This window comes from Acanthopagrus latus, chromosome 7, assembly GCF_904848185.1.
Source record: "Acanthopagrus latus isolate v.2019 chromosome 7, fAcaLat1.1, whole genome shotgun sequence".
NCBI lineage: Eukaryota > Metazoa > Chordata > Actinopteri > Spariformes > Sparidae > Acanthopagrus > Acanthopagrus latus.
Window position 1 is genome coordinate 17,920,455 of NC_051045.1, and position 24,057 is coordinate 17,944,511.

Below are 24,057 nucleotides of genomic sequence, written 5' to 3' on the forward strand. Positions count from 1 at the left end.
TTGCAAAAGAAAATGAAAACAGGATTTTATGTCGCACCGATGTGATTTACATAATGCTGGCAATGGCTCACACATGATTGTGCTTGGCTTTATGGCCGAGGGAAAATGAAGTGGCTAGCACTCATTGTTACAGAGAGCGAATTGAGTCTTTAAGATAGAACTTTGTTACAGCTGATATCACATTTTTTGTCTCCTGAAATGGTATGTCTGTAGCTCAGTATGGTGTATTATCTTAACCACAGTGTGGCTCAGTTAAGATTCAATACAACTTCACACACAGAAGAAATATAACTGCTTTTTAACTGTTTTCACAGAGCCTCAATTGATAAAGCTTTAAAGTAAAATCAGAATACGATTTAAACTGCTCGTTTGATCCCTGGCGATTCCACTGCTTTTTTTTTTTTTATATCATAAATACTGTGTTACTCACGGTCACCTCCTGCTCACATTTTGAAAGTTATTTACAACCTGATAAAGATCTGGCCTTGATTTTGAGTCTGGAAAATTGCTGTTGGAGGGTGAACTTTGGTGGCTCTGGAAATAAAGTGAAAGGTACCAGAGTGCATTTTCTGCCCTAAAAAGGCAGCTCTGGATATGGAATGCCACAGGCAGCTGTTCCTGCCTCATCAGAGGACATGTTATAAAGATAGCCCCACTTGGGTTGAAATAATGCCACCCATTCCTGCCCCAAAGCACACTCTATCATGGTCTATTGTTCAGAGAGGCCGCACCGAGGGGGGAAAAAATGTTGAGACTGTGCAGCATGTCTTGTTAAGCAAAGATATGTAAAACACAGCTACTACAACATTTTTCGCTCGATGTGTCCATGTTGCTGTCTTGGTAAGATCAACAGATAAAGACAGCAGAGGGTAGGAAGAGCTTATGTACACGGCTTATTATTTTCACTTAATAAAGTGAAACCAGCAACCTCCACAGAACCAGATATTGAGTCTTATCCCACCGAATAGCCAACATGAGAACACGGCTCCAAAAAGCCCAAAAGTGCTCAGCTCATTCACTCCACATCCTGACAGCTTTAATGCTGAGCAGCCCCCCACTCAGTGGCAGGACCACAGCCTCTTGAGGTGAGAGTGAAGATAACATTTCACAGTGTCTCTATAGCGCTGTCATGTGAAGGATTATGTAGCCGTGTCTTTGCTGCTTGTAGTACCGTAGGGGGTCTGATACCTATCTGCCAGCGATTTTCAGCTCCCTGTTTTTTTTTTTTTTCTCTCCATTTTTTTTTTCCACCCATGTTAAACTCTGAGCTGACCGAAGAGGTGTGACTTAGAAAGATATGTACAGTATCTCTGTGTGTCCTTCCAGTCTTGTGCCGTTATTGTTAAGTGCTTTTGGATGTTATTAATAGCAGCCATCACTCTTGTTCTATGTTGTTTTTTCCATTGTGATGTTTAAAATCAGTACAAGTTGATGACATGTAAAAAAACGGTTCAAACTTTGTCTGGTCGTTGTGAAAGCATGCTGGATGCGCTTTTAAAACACCTGCTTATTGGGTGAAAAGTGGAGTTATGTTTTGTCAAACCGCGACACAGATAATGTGGTACTGGACAAGTTTAGATGATCATATATCTTTTTATTTTTTCTTTTTGTTTCAGCTGAAAGGAGTTTATGCACTGAAACGACCTCAGGAAAATCCAAGATGGCCGCCAAAAGGAAAGGTGGCCTAAAACTCAACGCTATCTGTGCCAAGCTGAGCCGCCAGGTGGTGTTCGACAGCAGCTCCCAGAATGCAGAGGGAGACCAGAGTGTAGCAGACAACAGCGAGCGTGGCAGTTCCCACTACGATGACAATGAGACCAACTTCCCGGAGAGCCTGAGCCTAAGTCAGAGCCTAGAGGAAGACCAGAAGAGACGTGAGGCAATTGAGAAGTGGGTCAACGGCGAGTATGGCGATGAGCCGCCAGCTCCTGACGATGAGCAGGAGCATGAACTCAAAGTCAGCACTGACGAAGACGGCCCTCCAGAGGGTGTGTACATGGTCCAGCCCAAAGGCTGCAGTGATGACGAAGAGGAGGCCGAGCCAGCGGCAGGGTCTCAGGGTGGCAGTTTCCATGACAACAAAGAACCTGAAGACAAGGCTTCAAAAGATGACACCTACATACCACCCAGCGAGGCCCAGAGTCGCCAAGCACCTTTCGCCTCTCCAGGTACATTTTGACTCTCTGTTCTCCGATAAGTGAGCCACACTCTGATTTAAACTCGACCCTTTGCATAGATCTTAAACCAACTACTAAAGCTACCTTTGCCCTTCAAATCATTTCACTCCATAGTATTACAGGGCAAAGGCTCAAATAGAGTGTGGGTGACATTGGCACATCCACATAAGCTTAAGTGTGCCCATTATTGGAAAGAGACACTCTAGAGTTACATTATGAATAGCCAGTGACATTATTACCCTAAAGACAGATACAACTGGCAGGCCAGAGGGGAAAACAGGAACTTGTCAGTGTGTGGTTCACTGTAAATTCATAAATGGAGTAGGCTTACAACGTAAGGCCGTTTATGCACTCTCTCGGCAGCTGTGGGCCAAGAGCGCATGGCAGGACCAGGCTAAGCTTCATATTACACCCAGGATTACATATTGAGTCTTTGATTTTCCCTAAGCTCACTAAACTTAGCCACTGCTTCAAGCTCCTCTATTACATGGAGTCGTAGTCTTGCCGTGGAGCAGTTCTGGGTTTTTTTCACAGTTGTCAAATTCAGGAGATGAATTGTCAGATACAGTCAGAAACAGGGAAGTTATATTGCAATGCCATATCACAGTTAACTATGTTATTATCTTTCACAAACAACAGGGGATTCATGTATTTGTTGTTAGCAGACATGGGCATGTTTTAATATATTCCTTAATGCTATATGCTCTTGTAAATGACTCATAATAACCCCTGTTTAATCATGACATGATGTTCCCTAGGTATAATTCACTGATTATCAAATAGATAAAGCTGGCAGAGACTTCCAACAGTCATTCTGAAGTGGCAACAGTGTGTGTCAACAGCACAAACGATCTTTTAAGAAAACACCTTTTACGGTTATACACTTTGTGACCCTTGAAACTAGCGCATATGCACTCTATGAGAAAGTGGCCTTTGTGTCGCAGAAGTTAAAACAGAGCAGTAAAAAGGGGCAAAAAAACACTGCTCGGTTATATGAATAGATAAAGCCTGTGTCACAGACAGCGAGAGAAAAAAAACAGCAATTTGCAGGCGAGACCGGTTGTTGCGGTACAAAAACAAGTTTTGTTTTGTGCTTGCTCACCTCAGTTTAACAGTTTTTTGGTCTTTCATCTAGGTTTAGGTATCTACCTCAGAGTCATGTACACATGCTCTTTTTGTCTACATTTCTTTTTGTTTTCACTAAGTGCACGGCAGTAGCTCTGGCCACATACAGAATTGGGGGCAGGGGCTTCTCAGAAAATGAAGCAGGTTTCATTTCAGAGGCAAATGAAAAAGGCTTTGTGGTTTTAATTAGTCATTTTGTGTTTATTTCATGGCCGTAAAAAAGCCTGTCTGTAAATATGTATTACTGTTGTGTAGCAGGCCTACACCTTTCCCTTCACTGGTTGCCTCACTACTTTACATCTCACAACAAAGCCAAAGTGTTTGAAGACTGCGGGGAGAGCGCACTGCATCAGTTGCAAATCTTGTCTTTAGAGTGTTTTTTTTTTTTTTTTTTCAGAGTTGCTCTTTGTTGATTGTAACTAGGGCATCTATATTGCCACGTTTCTGCTCAGCTCACAATTAAAACATTTTTTTCCCCCGCTCTCGCTCTCTCTCGCGCGCCGCTGTCTTTCAAAGGCTGATGCGGAGTGCACGTAATTATGCATATAAACATAGTGGCTTAATTATCTCTCATAACATCAGTGACAATGTAATTAACAAACATTGCAAGATCAATGAGAGAAACTGCGACCTTCAAAACATTTAACTCCTCACATTGAGGCATCGTGCGGATTTCCTATCAGTGCAAAACCCCAGAATACTTTTCCTAGATAATTTAGATGTCGCATTAGAGCCCTCATAAGCCAGTCAATGGAAAAAAACAATGAAAAAAAAAAAACTATGAAAGCAATGACAGAGATGCTCATAGCGATGGATCAAACAGGCTTGACCATGACTTCCATTTGCAATTCTGGGTTCACTGTAAAAGGTTATTGTTCATTCCAGGCTGTTTCAAAGCACTCTCTATTTACTGCCTGTTAATTAACTAACCAAACAACAAGCAAGTTTGAAGCTCCGTACAGTTTTGTCTGTGTCAGATTAGTCCGAACAAATGCACATAATGTCATTTATTCAAAGCAACTCTTCATTAGGATACCACTGTCCATTTAAACAAAACACACTTAAACTAATTCACTAACATGAACACAAATTGCTTTTTAAATCTCCATTTAAATGATTGTTCTATATAAAAGAATCCCACCATTCAAAACTTTCCCCAACTGAACTCTGCTGAAAAACACTGCGTGTTATTAAAAAAATATATAGTTTTCACCAAATCGTTTACAATGTGCTTGAGTGGTTAAAAACGGACGTCCTTTAGAGGGTATTCAAACTCAAGTATTCCATATATAGCCACTAGCATGCACCTTTATCATCAGCGACACCTCTGCCTCTCATTCCTGTGACCAAGGAAGCTATGCCACACTGATGGCCATGTTTGGTCAGCCAAAAGAGATATAATATCCATCTGTTATCATATTGGGGAGGGAAAATGTGGCCTAATTGCCTAAAATATAGACAAGGCCGGTGTCTGTCGTGTGTTGGATTTTGCTTGCCTGAAGTGTCAAGATTAGGCACCACTTCTTTGTAGATTTTCCAGTGACACCGGAGAGAGTGCAGAGGGACTTGTCAGCTGCGTTACCAAACAGAAAAGAAAAGGGAGGTTTATTTATTTCTTTTTAAATGGGTGTGCGGTAGCATTAGTGGTAGGGCCAATCTCACCTTAACCCATGCACCCGTACATAGTTTCCCACATGGTGTCACATTGCATCATTAAGAGGCAGCCAGATAGGGTTGAGTAGGAAACTCATTTACATGGTGTTTTAGAAAGGTTATCTCCTGTCAGTCCCAGTCATAATCCTTTCAAGTCCAATCATTTGCCTTTCGTTGATAGCTCGTCACACGGCTCTGCTGATGAATAAAGAGACTCGACTAATTTTTGGAGAAGGTGATGATAATACCCTCAGCAAATAGAATGTGGAAAAGGCATGCTCCCATGACACAAACCACTAGTCTCTCTGCAATAATTAGCAATTGACCCAACTGACCAACAGAAATTACAGGTATTTTCTTTAATTTAATACCTACTGCAATACGACAAGCATTAGCAGTGTTATTTACATAATCGATACATAATCAATGGTGACAGTTTCTAAATTAGTGTTTATTTTACCTTGCTCTTTGTAGATATCATTCCCCACACAGTAAAGTGTAGTTGCATTTTCTGACTGGGCAGGTCTGTCCTAACTTTAGAGCTATATGATATGCTGTGACCTGAGAAGCCCTTATAAATACAGTAGCAATAAAATCCAACCAAGTACCAAGCTTATCAACACCTAAATCAAATGAGAAGAATGTTCTGCCAAGTTGCACTTTGACATGTTCAGATGTCATTCAGGTGATCTTTCATGACATATGCTATTATCAGTAGAACAGCTCAAGGAACAACAGAAACACCAATATTGAATAAGTTTAGCTGGGCTGTACCCATCACTAGATGCTTGTATATGTCACTCTGTGGTTTGAGTACATGTGAAAATGTGGTAGATTTGTTAAAACAATCTGTAGCAAACACGCAGGTATTTCCTCTCAAATACCTGATCCATTTCTCTTAAATTTTTCATGCCCTTTCGATCCACCAGATACTCTTTCATACCAATCCACTGCGCGGAGGAGCAACCCCAACACAGTGAATGGAAATTTAGGGATTATTTTACATGCTGCACAGGAGACGTGAAAGGCAGGGCACAGCGACTGATTTAGCAATAACTGAGAAATCTGAGACAAGAGCTGAAATATTTGTGTATTAATTACCCGGGTGGTAGGTGGTGTTACTGCTCGCCAGTCCATATGTGCTCTGGTGATGTAAAAAGCAATAAAACTAATTTTTAAAAAAAAGGTTTTGGACCCTGTTCCTGTAGTGTTGCCAAGGACAAGTCAAGAGGGCCAAAGCTTTTACATGACCCAGGTGAAATGATCATCTGCTGCATTACTAGCATGTCTCTGTTCTGGTATCCTGCCTAACATGCAGACCGACACAACAGGAGATTTTTGGAGCTCAGCACATAAAAACTGTTTGAGAAGCTGCCTCACAAGTCCTCCCTCTCTATTTATTGTTCCACTCTCACACACCCTCTCTTTGAACCTTTCTCCTCTCTTTCCACGCTCTTCTTCTTTATGCAGAACTTTGTCCCTCTACTGCTTTCAGGCCCCATCATTTTTCCCTTTCCCCCACTCTCTGACCCCTTGCACTAACCTGGATGAAAGTTAATGGGCCAGAATTAATCTCCACATAATGCAATTAAACTATACATTGACTATATTTCGCCTATGTCCTTGGGGAAGTTGTCCAATTTAATGGACTCTTAAAATGAAAGTGATGTTTCAGTTCACAAATGTGTAAAAAGAGGAAAGGAGGAAAGGATTCGTTCTTTTCACTCTTGAAGGTGACACAATAATCATCTTATTTTCAACAAGATTAATGGAAGATTTTATGAGTTGCATTTAACATGTAATAATTTCTCACATAGTTGTTAAAATTCTGTCATTTTAATTTTCTGTGATTGTCTGGCATTAGTCATCATGTAAACATTTTTTTTGCAGGGAAATAGGCTGATAGTGTTCATTCCAAGAAGTGGTATCAGCAGTTTTTGTTCTAGAGCCTCACCTATATATTTTTTCTCACATAAGGACTCTTAATATGGTCACTGAAATGTCACACTGTTAGATGTAGAATGTTTGATTTATTCGAGAGTTATTCTCTGAAGAATTTATAATTAAAGAATTACTATTATTATGACTGAATAACATAATCAAAATTAAAAATCTAAATCGTTTGTTTGTTCAGTGTGTCTTTTAGCACAATCACCCGCAAATGCTGCAGGACCGTCTTATAGTGCAACCAAAACAGGAAGAGCAATGCCTCAGACTGCTTGTTTGTAGACACATGAATACACAGACGTGTACAGAGGCTGTTGTAGCTTGCAGTGCAGAACCATTTTTCCTGTTGTTAGATTTACTGCAGCTCTGAAATACCAAGAATAACATAATCCAATCAATTATATGTACACATGTTTTTTTTTCTCAGAAAAATAGATATGATTATAATAATAATGTAGCAGTAATGTAACAGTATATTTCCCTAAAATGTTATGGTGAGAGAGCATTGGACAAAAATTAATTTGATAAAGCATATTCTCTACTTGCATTTCTACTTTGCCAGATTAGTTCATTTGTAACTAAAGTATTCAGTGTCATTAATTGTCAAATATAGTCTACATTGCCCAATTCAGCTACAAAAGCATGGTGACAGTGTCAGACTCCTCAAGCAAGCATCAGTCAGCATGTAATGAGAGAGAGACATTTGATAGACTGAGTGGGTGAGTCTGGCCACAGTTTGGCCACACACTTTCTTGAACTTGGGGTTAAGTTGGGTTCAGTTTCACTCCTCAAATAAAACAACAATCATACTAAAATGTGTTGTTTTAAGTAAAGACTTACAGCAATGCCAGAAGCCACCAAAGAGGCTCTGAACTCAATACCTTTTCAGCTGGTAGCTATGAAAAGAAAAATCTGACAGCATCTTAACCAGAAGATCACCATAATTTTTCTCTTTGCAGGAGAAGCTTCTGCCCTGCGAGACTATGCAGCCAACACCATGAATGAATTTTTGGGAATGTTTGGTTATGATGACCAGCAGGTAAGGGATGAGCTGACCAAGAAGATCAGCTTTGAGAAGCTCAAAGCCGCTACCTCAGACCCCTCATCCCTCAGCAGTGAGGAGGCCTCACGGCGTGCTCGCTTCTCCAAGTACGAAGAATACATTCGCAAGCTAAAAGCTGGCGAGACCTTACCTTGGCCCATGCATGCTTCCCCACCCAAACCAGACGACCTCAACTCAAAACTGGCCCAAGAAAAGAGCGCTACCATGCTCCAGACCTCTGCGTGCCTCCCAGGGGCCGAGGCACAGATCTACCCTTCCAGCCTGGACCACAAACAGCCAGGAGGACCTCAGCTGGGCACTTCCCAGCCACCAAATCCCTCTCACATGCAGAACATGGCATCTCGAGCCTCTAAGTATGACTTCTTTATCCAAAAGCTGAAGATGGGTGAAAGTCTACAGCAGCAGAATGGTAATGCTTACAAGCGACCATCCAAATACGACTTGGAAAATGTCAAGTTTCTGCACCTCTTCAAGCCCGGTGAGGGCAACCCTGACATGGGCGGTGCCATTGCCTTTAAGACTGGCAAAGTGGGCCGCCCTTCGAAGTATGACATCAGAACAATTCAGAAGCTAATGCCAGGAACTCCCGAGGCCTCACTGATGCCCAATGTACTTGCAACAGCACCAGGGAACCCGGGAGCTCCCGGTGTCCCCACCGTAAGCGCAGCTGGAGCAGGCATTGCTCCAGGGATCACAATGGACCAGGCGGGACACCTAAGCTTCAACACCTCTGACTACCTGAAGTCCAGCTTTTCCAAGACTGACTCCATCACCACGGGCACTGTTTCCTCTGTTAAGTAAGTCTTCCACATTTTTAATCTGCAACAAAATACTAATACAGATAGATTTATATACATTAGTTGAATACCAAAAGAAATTTTGTAAACTTAGAAGCAATTCACTTAATTTAATCCTGTGGTTATTGTTACACAGGAAGGAAAAGGTACATCAGATTATAGAGTTAATGCACTTAGATTAGATTTGATGCAAATTGTACTCAGTTTTTTTAGGCGGAGTGGTGAGACCCTGGAAGCGTTATGGTAAAAAGGCAAAATGGTGCAGCCGAAAATGGGCGTGGCCTTTTTGAAAAAATATGTCTTTGATCAGAAAATCAATAAAGATTGTTAATTTCAGTTCAGCAGGATTGTGCGGAAAAATAATTGCCGCATATCATAAAATGGTGTAATGTTACACCAAAATAAATGTGTTATTTCGTTGTCCATGACCAAATTTCTCAAATGTAATGCAATAACAAAAATAATGTGTGAGTTACCGCATTAGTTCAATTCATACATCATGAGAATGAGCTAATAAATTGCATAACTTGTCATTAAAATTTTACTTTAAAGTTTACTGGTGAATTAAAAAGACTCCAGTGGAACACCTTGGAGCTAATGTGAAGCTCACATACACTTAACTGCTACTGTGAGTCAGTTAGCCTAACGCAAAGGTAATTGCTACCTCCACAGCAGCCAACAGGAATGTAGTGTGAAATAGCGCACAGTGCCCAATAGATCCACGACATGATGAGTTGCGAAGGCACATGAAGTGTTTACTCGCTGTAGCACTCCGTGGAGACTGATTTAGCACAGTCATCGCAAAGTGACTGACTTCTTTCGTTTGGCTAGGGTGTAACAACTCTCCCTTTAATTACTTTGGAGCCATGACTAACCTCCCGGCGAGTCACAGGGGCCGAATCTGCACTGCCTGACGAGTGCACTTTAAAGGAAGCAAACGAGGGGTTTGGGGAGCTAGCCTACAGTCGTGTGCACTACCAGTAGGAAACAGCTCCCAGAGTCTGTTTGATTGGTTTTGACCTTGTCTCTAGTTAGTCAAGACCTATCAAAGACACTGTTCAAGAGCTCTCAGGCACCTCTCCCTCAGGCTTTGGCCTTTGTCAGGTTGGGGCTCAGTGGTGCTGCAAGCTTGGCTAACTGACCCAGTCTGGTGCTTGTATACACGGAGTGAGGGGGTGCTAGGGAGAATGTCTGGCAGCGCATCCTCCCCTCTGGGCCAGATTAACCTCAGGTCATCCCCCGTGTGGAACTGCTCACATGGAGCTAAATGCCATCTCTGAAAGGGAGCAAGCAGAACCAACACTGTATTATAACTGTCATTCTACAGACAGTACCGCTACCTGCTTCACATCACAGGTGGCACAAAGTACACAGCATCCATCAGCATGCCTCTGTAATGTAGTGAGATCCTCTTGATTTCCCTTTTTTAACTGAATCTGATTGAGTTGAAGCTGGCACTAAGTCGATTAGCTTGATCTGTATGCATTTGAAGCTGCAGCGTCGCCTTACATCTCTGTTGGAACTGAGTCCAGACTGATTGGAGACAACTTGACATCAGTATTAGAGCCAAGGCCCTTAGAGATTATCAGAAAAGACCTTTTCAGAGCTTTTCTTCCACATCCCCATTATCCAGTTTTGCATATGAGCACTCTCCAAAATACCCCCATAAAAGATTAATGTCCCTTTGCTCCTGCATTTTGCCTTTCATTGGTTGGGAGCCCATGCATCAAAGTGTGCGCCCTCTATCCCTGATTCATACGGCACATGAAAATGCTGTTGTGCCACAAGAAAATGTATATTGATAGTCCAAAGTTTGGGAGCGGCGTGTAAGTAAATATTGTGTCAGTTTGTTTTTATTAACAACAGGCAGCCCAACCTCACCATTAATCCTGTCCCTTTTGTGTTTGCTGTTGCATTAGGAATGGCCTGCCACCAGATAAACCCGCCAGCGATGACATCAACCTCTACCAGAAATATATTGCCAGGTATGCAAATCCCTCAATGTGCTTCCCGATGAAAAAATATACCCAAAACAGAGCGAACCTTTTTTTTTTTTTTTTTATCTTCTGATGTGTGTTTTATTCAGTGATGTAACTGGATCGTAGATGGGTATGAAAGTGTTCTGTGTGCAGTAAATTGATTAAGAAAAGACTGAAATTTATGTGCTGAGGGAAAGTCGAGGGATGAGGTGTAATGAAAGTGAAATGGTTTGATGGTAGCTTACTGTAACTGGTTGAATAAATACTTGTGGTGTGTATAGCACTAAAACATTGAGGAGCACATAATTCTGTGCAACTGTGTACTGTTAGCTGTTAACTGACACAGAGAGGATATAAGCCTGGGCCAGGTTCTTCTTGAGTTTTGCCCTTTATTGTCGAACACACGAGAAGCTGACTGATCTAAAAAGTCTGTCATTCACACCAACGAAGACAAAAGCATCAGGGGATGGGAGGTGTCTTGGGTTTCAATGGACACAGAACAATGTCTCCCATTCTGGATTCATTTTGAGCCGACACTAGAAAGGTGATTATCACTTGTTTGTTTATTCCATTTAAAAAGAGAGAAAAACAGCATTTGAAAAGCCAAAGTGGCTTTGGCGTTAATGATTACTTCTCCAAGCCATAACATGAAGGGCACAAATCAAAGCCTTGGCACTGACAGACACACACACACATACACACGCGTCCTCTTCTGTGCACACATACACATGCACACAAAACCCCTTCCTTGGACTGATTACATTTTGCAAGAAGATTTAATTAAGGAATTTTTAATGAGGCTTCTGCTGGCACTGCCAAGAACTGTTTTGATATTTGCGCTGCATAATGCATAAAATTTGTCTAAACATCTCGGCAGTTGATGCACGGGGAGGCTGCAGATAAGCCCAGATACAGTTTCAATTTCCGTGTTGGGGTTGGGAAAAAAAGAGAAAGGATAGAAGAGGAGGGAGGAAAAAAAAATGGAAAAGGAGGGCTCATAAAAAGGGCAAATGTAGCACCGAGATGGGAGGTAGAAGCGGGGGAGGGTCCTCTTTGGAGCTGGGGCTAATGAGTGCACACTAATACTAAAAAACAGCTTTGTAAACATGTTCATGTTCAATCTGTGTGAAAAGAGAAAAAAAAAAGTTCTTCATCTTCTCACCAGACTATAGTTTGATGTTTTAAAGAGCTTCCCTCGTACTGTTTCGTTGCAGTTTTCACTCTTTAAATGCTTTCATGCACCCACTATTGCCTCGGCACTTTGATCTGTGTATCTCTATTGTAACTGGAGATGCGCTGCAATCTCTGTATCGTGGCGATATTAATATTTAATCTGCTGCTGAATAGCAGCGGCCCATTAGGCCCCCTGACGCGGCAAGTGGGAATTGTCCAGAGGCAAAGTGATACAGCTGGGCAATGAGCTGAGGGGTGGGCCACAGTCTCCAGGGGATAGGGGGGCTTTGTGTGTTCATAAGTGTAAATGTATGCGTATATATATGTGAAAAAAGAGTATAGAAAACACTAATGGTCGGGACATATGTTGGCTTTATTGTGTGCATGCACGCAGTCGGATTTCTGGTTTTGTCTTCTCTAAAAGAGCCATCAAACCTCCCAAAGCCCCTCCACCTCTGTCACCATTTTCCAGATACACACACAGACACACACACACTCATACACACACACACACACACACACACACACACACACACACACACACACACACTCAAGCAGCCAACTTAAAAAGAGTAGTGGATATGCCGTTCAATTAGCTTAATGAACTCGGCAAAGTGATCTGTAAATGCAGCTCTGGGATAATCCTAACAAGGAAAAAACCGAAAGAGAGATGGAAAAAATATTACTTAGCCCCCTTTTCCCCCTCTCCTCTGCGTTAGCAGATGGAGTTCTTGGCAGCAGCAGTGCAAATGTTTATTTGTGTGTTTTCACTGGTAATTGGAGGATTTTAACAGTCATCATCGTCAGGCTTATAATCACCACCGTAAAAGTGGCTGTACACTGTAGCAAGTGGCAGCCTTTTTGTTTTTTTTTTGTTTTTTAAATAGCACCAGAATAAAATGTGTTTTTTGGATTCCAGATGATAGATTACAAGGGTTTGGGAGGAAAAGTAGACAGAGTTGTTCCTACATCTCAAGATACTTGACCCTTTTCCTCACGGAGTAAAACTGTGGTTAACCTGAAAGAACTGTGCATTGATTTGACAAGGGTTTTCACAGCGTTGAGAAATAAAGTAGTCACGGGGTTCCCGATCCTCGAGTGGGTGTGTGTATGCGTGTCGAGGGGAAAGGGTTTCAGTGTAATAAGTGTCTCTTACGGCTGCTTTGGAAATAAATGGAGCTAATTTGGTTGAAATTGGTGTGACAGACGGGTAAATTGTTGCAGCAGTGTGGAAAGCAGAAGTCAGTCTGAGGGTGTGAGCTGCGTTACTTTGAAGGTGAGACGAGCATAATGCCTTTGAAAGCACCTTCACCTGTTTCATTTTGTGCCGTTCGTGGTATTCCAAATAATTCCTTCAGTAATCATTCTTGATTTGCTGTTGATAATGTTATCGTTCCCAGCTTCTTATCATTCAGCTTTTTCATCCCTGCGACTGTTCTGTATGCGACAAGCTCTGATGTGTTCCCACGTCGTTGTATTTCACTGCTCTGTTGAAATGTTTCCTACAACTGGGTTTTCAGGTTCTCTGGAAGTCAACACTGTGGACACGTGCACTGTGCCTACCAGTACAGAGAGCATTACCACTGCATGGACCCTGAGTGTAACTACCAGGTGAGCGTGAGTATTTCATCACTTTTTTGAGCACCATCCAAATACAAATTCAAATACAAATTCCTCCTGTATCCTGCAGACTTGAGTAAAACCTCACAGGTCATATTGTCACACAGTAAGAAAATTAAGACAAAGGCCATTTTCAAGCTCCACCGTCACTTGTTAAACTAGTCGGCACTTAAGGTTTATTGTTTCTTTAAGGGTAGCTTAGGTGACATAAAGCTGGGCATCTTTTTTCTTCAGGACTCAATAAAGAGGTGATCCTAGGAAAGACAAACAGTGTATTGTGTCACCTTTTTGCCGTCACACCCTGCCAAAGTGTACTTAGATGAAAAGTTTGTTGGCCTTTGGTTTCCAGAACAGGCTATGGGTGTTTACATCCGCTCAGTTTGCAGGCATCTTCCCCGCACAGTTGGTCTTTGACAGTTGGCCTTTTATCACAAGGGTTAATTGTAAATATGCTTGAAATATGCCTCTTTTTTATTTATGTGTTCTTTTTTTCTGAAGACATCTGCCAGTGACTGGGGGCCTGCCTTTAATCCCCCTTCACGTTATTAATCTTGTCCTGGTCCCAGGAGTTGTCATGTATGGCACAGGAAGAAAAAACACAGAGCAGATCATAAGACAGGCCTTGTGTTTGCTGTAGCATATGGCCTGAGAGAGTTAGACAAACACAGGAAGATTTGTCAAAGATGTCAAAAATCCATGCGCAGCTAGAGCTCTGTGTGTTTTCCTTCCTTTTGCTAACAATTTTCTGAATTAAGCCATCTTCAGATGTAATCTCCTTTGTCTGCTCCTGATCAAGAGAGATTACCGCTCGATAAATATTGTTTATGTGGTGAAAAGCATTTACAGATCCAAGCTTTCATTTTCTGCATGAATCCCACTTCACAGTCTGATGGGACACATTCTTGGAGGAATACAAAGGAAAATCATTTCATGTCATTATTTAGAGCGTTAGTTCAGGTTATCATGGCAATTTCCACGGTCAGGTCCACATTTCTCTGTTGCTGTTGCGTTGCATGGAAACACAGATATGCTCTGGAAGCCAGCTCTCGGGATGTCAATACCCTGAAAAAAACAAGCAGGCAGTGATGAGCAGCCCCTTTCGAAGCGATAACTCATGAAATGTTACATGACACACTCTCCTGGAATATTATCCCACTGCCAGCCTCTGGGCGATTGGCTGAGTCTTAACATTCTCCTTTCATGGGCTTGTACATGAGGGAGAGTGTGCATCTTGCCACACTAGTGGGAATCCTAAAATAAATGTAGCAAGTGGCTTCCAACCTTCATCACCACTCAACTGAAAATGAGATCTTTTTCCCAGTCAGCTCTCTCCATGGCCTATTTTTGACAGCTTGATGGATCGAATGTACCATGACCGCAGCTCAACTTATCTTCCAGTCATAATTAACCATTGGATGCCAGAAAACCCAGATCTGAGCTCCAGATTTTTCCGGAAAAATGATTCAAAAAGTGATGAATTCTAAGACGCCATCAATTAGATTTTAAATCCCAACAAAGTGTTTGCTCCTACAGGAGTCAAACATCTCAGAAATATGCATTGGGAAACAGGCCAAGAGCAAGGGAATGAACAGCTGTGTGAGATCTTAGCTTTTTACTTGTGCGCAAGTGGAACACATGACACAAAGCAATTACCCTACTTTGTACAGCAATTAGTTGCTTTTTAGAATAGTTCTTTCTGATGTTTTCCCCTCAACTGGAGATAAATATGGATTGAGGACAGAACTGTCTCATTGATTTGCGCTTCTCCTGTTACAGTTTCTGTAACATCAGCTTAAGCCCAATTACAGCAGATTTGGTTGCTGCAGGTCTCTGTGGAGTGACTTTTCTGTTTCCCCTTCCCTATTCCTCGGAGTGGGAGGGATTTTATTTATTTATTTAATTATTTTGTAATTTTAGAAGGCGGTGCTCTTAGCATATTCACTCATCGTTGCAGGCACAGCCTTCACCAAAAGCGAGTGTTAATGCTTTAATTAAAACTGGAATCATATCTCAGCGAATTGAAAGGGAAAACGTTTTTTGGTTGGCTTGTTTGTTTGTTTGTTTCTGTTGTCTTCTGTTTTCCCCTGTGCACGTCTGAGAAACCATCTGCATGGAACATAATTTTTCCAGAGCAAGAAACATCAGAACTGTGATCTTGCATGTCAATTGATTTATCTTAATTAAAAAAATACATTTTGGCGGAAGAGAAAACATAATGCAGAGACAGTCGGTGTATGGGGAACATACTTCACATTCCATGTGGAAGCTCCTCCTGAGCTCAGAAAGTCCCAGAGCCTTTGGTGCTGCATTTGGATAGGACACTACTTTTGAGATATGCAAAGTAAATCAATAACCACAGAACTCGTCATGTTTAAAGGCATCCTGGCCCTCTCTATTGCAGTGTGCACAGCCTCGCTCAACTGCCAATTGGCTCCTGCATGTTGCAGCTGCTGCTTCCACAGAGATAAAGTGACTTGTTGCAGATTCTGTGACTGGTTTAAATAAACACCAACCTGTTGCCGTTTATTTTTCCCCCTCCCCTTTTGCAGAGGTTTACCAGTAAGCAGGATGTAATCAGGCACTACAACATGCACAAGAAGAGGGACAACTCCCTGCAGCATGGCTTCATGCGCTTCAGCCCTCTGGACGACTGCAGTGTCTACTACCATGGCTGCCACCTCAATGGAAAAAGCACCCATTACCACTGCATGCAGGTACACTACGCAGACTCACTACCTCTTCCTCTGCCTGTACACATACCCACAGTAAACTCACAAACATGTACAGTAGATTTGCACACACACGGAGGCAGAAAAAATATCAGCAAATATAGCCACCTCTGTTCATCACATACAGTACATTTAACACACACTGACTAATGCTGATAAAAAATAGTAATCTTTGAGATAAATGCATAATGCATCATTCAGTTCACTTTCCAGGGCCACAAAACAACTGTCAGTAAAAAAAACACACAGTCCATACAGGGCCTAATGCCTTGTTCTGTGTCCAATAAGAACCTTAAAATGATTTTCAGTAGCAATGGCATCATTTCAGGACAGTATTAAACAACATAAAGCAGGTATAAAAATAAGCACTGTGATGTAGATAATGTCCAGATCAAGAAAAGCAGGCCACTTATAAGACATACACGACTTCAGGATGTGTGAGAGTCATACAGTTTTACCTACATCTATGGCCTTGAAGCACAGACCTTTTTTTCTTTTGCAGCAAGTGTCTTTAGTTGCTATGTGTCTTAAAGTAAATAAAAGAAAATTGAAAAAGGGCAAATACATGTGAGGCTGCTGGTGCTTCTCCCCACCTCTTCACTCTCTCGCTCCTTAATTGGCATGGATAAAATTCAGTTAGGTGTTTATATAAACTACACATTTTTCATCTTTTAGTACCAAGCAGCCAGTTGAAGATAATTCCCCTTCTGGATTTGTTTAATTTTTTTACATCTGCTTATTTTCAACGTGTCATTGTGCTGAGAGCTTTCTCACCAGCAGGGCAGCAGCGCAGCAGAGGATGGCTTGAGATATATTCTTTTTTAAACCCCTCTAACGGCGTAATTGTTATTAGGATATTTCAGCCCTTGTTTTAACAGTCCCTGAGAACCTGCAGATGTTGGCATGGGCTCCCTTGATTTAGGGGGGAAAAAAACAGAGTGGCATTTTTTTCATTGTTTGACTCAATATGGAGAAGTTGCCCGGTTTGCACGGGTGAAAAGTGCCAGCGATGATATACAATTGCTGCTTTTAATTCAAACATTACCTGTTTTTTCCCCCCTCTGTTGGCTCTGAGGACTACTGAGTACCAGAACATTTTAAACTAAAGACCAAGACAGTCATCTTTCTCCTGTCTGCTTTCCTCTGCCCCCTCCAACTTTGAAATTTGTTCTAAGAGTTACAGTAAGTTCGTGGTGACTGCATCGTCACCCTTCAAATATGATTTTCATTTTCTAAAAGGCAGCTTTGCCAGGAAGGTACTCTAGTTTCAGCTGCCTGCTGTGACCACTGCCTCTTTCACTCACTTTTTTTCTTATTTTCCATTTGTCACTATGACATGATTGTTTCCAATTCAAGGGTTTGACTTGAAACTTATGTCGCTCTGGTGCGCATCACCACAAATTAAATTGTGAACGTGTGAAAACAACATTCTTCCACTCATTTCTAGGCCACTAGCATCTTCTTAACCACACTGAGCTGTTGTCTGTATAGCTTGTGTTGTATCACATCTTTTTAAAGCACGGTGTTTTAGCTCTTTTCAAACCATTCTTGCAAACCGAAACTCTCATGTCTGCTGTGGGCCCAGATCTTGTCTGATTACTATGCTCTGTCTCTGCTTTGCAGGTGGGCTGCAGCAAGGTGTACACCAGCACCTCAGATGTCATGACCCATGAAAACTTCCATAAAAAGAATGCCCAGCTGATCAACGATGGCTTCCAGAGATTTCGTGCAACTGAGGACTGTGGCACAGTCGGTTGTCAGTTCTACGGGCAGAAGACTACACACTTCCACTGCAGGTGAACAGACTTAATGTAGTGGATGTTTCTCAACATGATGTTTTTTGCAACATTAGTATTTTATATTCCAGTCACATTTATAAGGAAATAGAAAATAAAAGACACAATAAGTATATAGAATTATGTAGAATATTTAAAAAACACTTTTATTTAAGTGCATTTAGTTACATAAGTTTGCATAAAGCTCTTATTTTGAAGAGCATGCATCCTGACTATTATCAATGGGTATAGAGAATCACTCAGTTGATTCAGACTCCCTCCCTGGAATGTATCCCTCTGGCAAAGGTTGCAGGTGGCAACGTGTCAATGAGCTGCTGCTGTGTTACTGAACCTCCTCAGTTATCATTCCTCTATTGTAAAGTATTTGAATCATGTGGACCCTCTCAGTGACTCCCAGCAGCACCGAGGTGGCTTTGTAACAGAGCTAATCATGTTTTCCCTTTATTTTCCATTGTTTTCCCAGGCGCCCAGGCTGCACATTCACCTTCAAGAACAAGTGTGACATTGAGAAGCACAAGAGCTACCACATCAAGGATGATGCCTATGCCAAAGATGGCTTCAAGAAGTTCTACAAGTATGAGGAGTGCAAGTACGAGGGCTGCGTGTACAGCAAAGCTACCAATCACTTCCACTGCATCCGCTCAGGCTGCGGCTTCACCTTTACCTCCACCAGCCAGATGACCTCCCACAAGCGCAAACACGAGCGCCGGCACATCCGCTCCTCCGGTGTCATGGGCCTCTCCTCCACTTTCCTGGCGCCGAAGGATGAGCCAGAGGAATCGAGCAATGATGACCTGATGGACTTCTCGACCATCAGCAGCAAGAACTCCAGCCTGAGTGCCTCGCCGACGACCCAGCAGTCCACCACTGTATCGCACCTGTTGGCCACGCCCACCACAGCTGTCTCCTCCTCTCCATCAGGCCACACCCTGAAATCTGCACCCTCACTGTCCAGTGCAGGCCAGCGTATGTCCAGCCTGCTGTCCCAGGCCCTGCCCAGCAACATGCCGGTGGCCCTGGCTCTTTCTAACAGCGCTCTGGCCAACTCCAACCCATTCTTCCCGCTAATGCCTAGGCTGCCTCTACAACCACCTCCGCCAGCCGCTAGCCTGATATCAGCCGTATCTTCTGGGGCTCACTCCATGCCTACTGACTCACTGACCCAAGGTTGCTCCACAGCAGGGGCAGATGGAGCCATGGCATCCACCCCAACCTCTTTTGCCACCGCCTCCATCATGGAGAAGATCTCGGCAAGCAAAGGTCTAATATCACCCATGATGGCCAGACTGGCAGCTGCTGCCCTGAAGCCTTCCAACAACCCAGATATAGGTCAGTCACTTCTCAAATTGTCTTCAATGTCCATTATTTGTGAAAAATGGGCAATTTATGCTTAAAGAGTAAAACTGAAACATCCATTTAACACTTAATTGGAACACTCCATTTAAAACATATATGTTTTGCACTGGTGGTTGGATAAACTAAGCATTTTGATGTCTATTAATCATTTAATCTAAAAATAACTAAAAAGAATCATTAATAGGTTGCAGGGTTTATGTTTGGGGTAAAAAGTTGTTAGTTGTATGACAAAGCTTGGTGATTCTAGGACTCCACTTGACCTCATAATGTGCTTTTAAAAGTCTTGCGTTTAACTTATTGAAACCTGCAGAAACCTTGTAAAATCCTTTCCCTCTTGATTATTGCAATAGCTGAACCAGTTTAACACACTTTATTTTAAATTGTTGCAAGTTATAAACACATTAATACATTGGTAATCAACTGTAAAGGTTAACTTTACTTGCTACTCTGTTTGGAGACAGAAGTATTGAAATATATGACAAACTGTAACCTTTTGAGCTATGTCAGAGTCCAAAGAGAATATACTGCATATTTAGTAAAAGCCACATCCTTTTTTTCTGTGTGTGGACGCTCCACTACAGCCAGAGAAGAGAAAGTGCACTCAAAGGTCATTTCTATCACTATCCCACAGTGGAGAGAAAAGGCAGAAAAAACGCTGCTTTCAGGCTTAAAGGGACATACCGGAGGCATAGTCCTCTGCTCTGGGCTTGTTATTGTGTTGATCGTTTGTTAGATACCCACAATCCATTTGGAGATAAATGCGCTGACAGGGTAGAGTAGAGCCTGTAAAAGTCTCTTATGATGTTCAGAGTGAGGGCTCCTGGGGCTTGTGTCGAACATGTTTCCTCATCATTGGTCTCTTATCTATGTCTGCGCCCGTTCCAAGCAAATGGAGGTGGAATGAAATTAAGTTCAGAAATTGCAAGAACAAAAAATGTTGTTTTTTTTTTCTTTTTTTTCCGTATCCTCTATGCAAACTGATAAAAAAAAAAAAAACAGAAATCGCTCAGGCAGAAATGACTCAATGCACCAGAGCTGAGAAAGAGGCTTTTTTTTTCACTGATACAAGAACTCCGACACACTTGCATGCATCAACAAAGATACACTTTTTGAATTTCTAGAAACCTTCTGTTCCCCTGAAAACATGTCAATATCTGTTTAGCATAAACACAATTCACATAAATTTTGGAGGTAATTGCCTTGTCTTTGTTTATCATATTGCTCTAAACAAAGCTTCTGAAAAATGAAAATGAAGTTAAAGCATTAAATTGATAATGCACTGCAGAGCACAGTCTTGCATTCAGTAGCAGCGGGGCCTCCTGTGCTGAGCCTGAGCAGGTGGGGTGTGGATTGTAAATGGGGCTGCTAGGGGGAGCATCTCCGGATGTTGGGACTGGGAAGGATTACAATTCCTGGTGGTGTTCCCGGAGCAGGACAGGCCCTGGGAGAGAGCTGGGGCAGCTGCTCCGGGGAGCCGAGCTGAGCACAGGCTGTCAGGCTGAGCTCCACCTCTGGGCCTCCAGCAGGTAGTCTACACACTGGGAAGGCCCCCACTGAGGGTGGGGCCTCCACAGATGGTGCTTTCACCACCCCTCTGGTTTGTCTCACTGAGAAGCTGCATCTCAGATCTTTCTGCCGGATAACAAAGCTCCCCGATCTCAAGCACACATTTTATTGTCAAAGTTGTGTGCACATACAGGATGGAGGGGTAGCTGCAGTTTTGTTTCTCATATTTGCTTCATAAAATGTGTGAACAGGACATTTGGGGCTAAAAAGAGGAGGAAGTGGTTTGTGCTTCTCTGTCGAAAAGGTGTGAAAAAAGTCACAGTGTTTGTGGCTATTTTTCACAGTGTTTATTTTTTCATTGGGGTTGTGAAACTGCACCTCTGTTGTGGTGAATTGTGCATTTTTCCTGTTTCTGCTTTCAGTATTTTCTCAGTATTCTTTCTTTTTTTTCTATTAATGTTCCGCTCTAATTTACCCCTAAGTGTTTTTTCCCAGAGATTCGAGCATCTGAAGGGTTTACTAATTAGACACACAGTACAAATGATCTTTCACAAGCTCTGTATCTTATCCGGAGTAATTACATGGTGCTACATTATTCCTGGATAATTTCCAGAAAGAAGCTGCTTTGAGTCAAACTCATTTGTTCTCCTTCTTTGGGAAGTAGATAGAAAATTATAACTGCATGATGTGCAGCAGAATAAGAGACTTGAGCTGTGTAATCCACCTTCAACAGTCAGTGTATTCTCTGATATAGTAAAGGAATGCTTTAATCTGCCTGATGATCATATGTAGATCATATATGAGTGGCTGCTCTTGATATAATGTGCTCCCATTTGGTCTGAGTGTTGATTTAATTGTCAATGACAAGGCTGGATGTGTCTGGCTAGTTAATTTTGGGTGTACTCTTATCAAGTTGTGGGGGAGGGGAGGACTGAGACTTGGTTAGCATTCGGCGACCTCAAACCTGACGCAAAATTGTTTGACTGCTGTTTTCCTTTAGCCCCACCCCACCTCCGGCCCCTCCAACCTCAGCCATTGTCAAACTGAACTGACACTGACACTTCCCCATCTCCTAGCTTTCAGCTGACAAGGCCCAAGACTGGCTTTTCCACTCCTATTCTGCCTGATATGTCTCTGGGTCATCTTGTAGCAGGGGGAACTCTGCTCGGTTTCCCCCTTACGTAGGCTCATCTTGTTTTCTCCCCAGCAAGAAATAGGAGAGGGGCCTCACCAGGCTGAGGGCCAAGGGCACACACTTGGTTGCCCATGACCTTGCCTGTCACTATCCCTCAGCACCAGTCTCTATTTCTAAACAACAGATTCCTCACCAAACCAATCATGGCCGCTGGTGCTCTCCAGTCTTACAGTGTCTGAGGGGGTCACCCCTCCCACTCACATATTTTTTTTTTTAAAATAAAACGCCACTTATTGTCTACCAAAAGCCCCGCTTTCCCTCTGTAGCCCCGGGACAAATTAATATTTCAGTCCCTTGGGGATGGGGGAGCAGGGGCAGAATTCACCTTCCTGTCAGCATTTTTCCCCCACGTCATCCCCTCGTCTTTATTTATTTCATTTAAGCGCTCCTGTCCTCGCTCAGAGCATCCACTGAATACCTATTTGGAGGAGAATGTGATCGAGAGGTCATGCTATTTGAACCAATCTGATTGGCTGTCAGCTCCAATCTGACCGACATAGCACCCCTGTTCCTTGTGGGTATGCTCAGTGGCATTGGCTGCCGTCCGTTGTCAGGCCAACGCGGAGCCTGGGAAGGTGGGAAGGGAGTGGAGGGGGGAGGGGGAGGGGTGGCCAATCTGAGACTGCCACTTTCCCTCAGCATTAGCATCTCACTTAATGACCAGTTAAGAGGCAGCCTGGCAAATGAGTTGTGACAAGTGCTGCAGAAAAAGGAGTCTTTTTCCCTCATATCTCCCGCCTCTCAATCACCATTTAAAAGGCTTGACGGCCTGACATAATTTTGCAATAATTATCACTCGGAGTATTCTTTTCGGGCCAGGACAGAAGTCAGATTGGATCTCGTCATAGGATAATAATGCTGACCAACAATAACTTTGTTGTCTCTTCTCTCTTCTGCGTCTCTGTCTTCATCCTCAGGGAACGGGCAGCCGGCTTCAGCCAGCCAGTTCAGTCTGGTTCAAGTGAAGCAGGAGCCAGTGGATGCCACTTCTGGGGTCTCCCAAGACTCCACGCAGGAACACAGCCTGGACCTGAGCAAAAAAGACCCCAGGTACACAGCTGCATGGTACACAGAGGGTTAATTCTATATGGAAAATGTTGGTTCTTGTAGTAAATTCACCTAATGTATTCACAAAATAAATCAACACATAAATAAGGTTTCTCAGATTGATTGATGATTTCTTCATTCTTGGCAGCCAGGGTTATATTCACAATTATTTATCAAAAATATCTCATTACATGTGCATACAATTATAAAATCCACAACATATTACTCCCTGTTTTTTGAGAGAGGGATGTTTATATAAACCTTCAGCTCCAATTTTCCCTCCAACTCACTGTAGATCTTATTTCTTAAGAAGACAGCATTTTTCTTCTTCATTATACAGGCACACCTTGTGTGATAAATAGTAATATTTACTGTTCTCATGCAAATCTTGACTAAACATTGTTCATTTTCCTTGTTCCAGTAATGAATCAAACGGACACCCTGTACCAGGGAATACATCTCTTTTATCCTCGCTTATGAATAAGGTAAGATCCATCCATCAAACGCCTTTCATCCAAAGACAAATTAGCGGGACACGGAGGGGCCTGTTTGTTTTTTAATGTTTCACCGCTAATAAGATGAGTTTGTATCATTTAAATTTTCCAGCCATTTTTCATACAGTGTAATTTTCACTGCACCTCTCACAAATTAATATAATGAAGCAGTAGCTGGGTGCCATGCCAGATATATAGAGATGTTTGTTTTTTGATGAGCTGTTTTGAACTCACCGTCCATTTTTTCTCCTCCTTTATACTTTTTCTTCCCCCCCCCGCCTCTCTCTACATTTATTTATAGAGTTTGTAAATTATTTGATTAAAAAGTCAGAGGAGAAAAAAAGCACGAAGGCACTGCCCTCATTTTTTACCACGCTAAATGTTAGTGTATGGAAATTTA

At 42.4% G+C, this 24,057-nt stretch overlaps 1 protein-coding gene across 5 annotated transcripts in view; it reads left to right on the forward strand.

The window, feature by feature from the left end:
* The window catches only part of casz1 (castor zinc finger 1), a 76,527-nt gene that overhangs the window by 41,448 nt on the left and 11,022 nt on the right, over nucleotides 1–24,057 (forward strand). For 3 of the 5 annotated variants that reach the window (XM_037103309.1, XM_037103310.1, XM_037103307.1), the window contains exons 2-10: nucleotides 1,617–2,168; nucleotides 7,862–8,762; nucleotides 10,682–10,747; nucleotides 13,435–13,531; nucleotides 16,084–16,248; nucleotides 17,887–18,059; nucleotides 18,523–19,388; nucleotides 23,034–23,166; nucleotides 23,585–23,648. In XM_037103309.1, coding sequence (XP_036959204.1) covers nucleotides 1,617–2,168; nucleotides 7,862–8,762; nucleotides 10,682–10,747; nucleotides 13,435–13,531; nucleotides 16,084–16,248; nucleotides 17,887–18,059; nucleotides 18,523–19,388; nucleotides 23,034–23,166; nucleotides 23,585–23,648 — 3,017 coding nt within the window. The remainder of the gene's footprint in view (nucleotides 1–1,616; nucleotides 2,169–7,861; nucleotides 8,763–10,681; nucleotides 10,748–13,434; nucleotides 13,532–16,083; nucleotides 16,249–17,886; nucleotides 18,060–18,522; nucleotides 19,389–23,033; nucleotides 23,167–23,584; nucleotides 23,649–24,057) is intronic. The other 2 variants (XM_037103308.1, XM_037103311.1) reach the window with 1 other exon arrangement.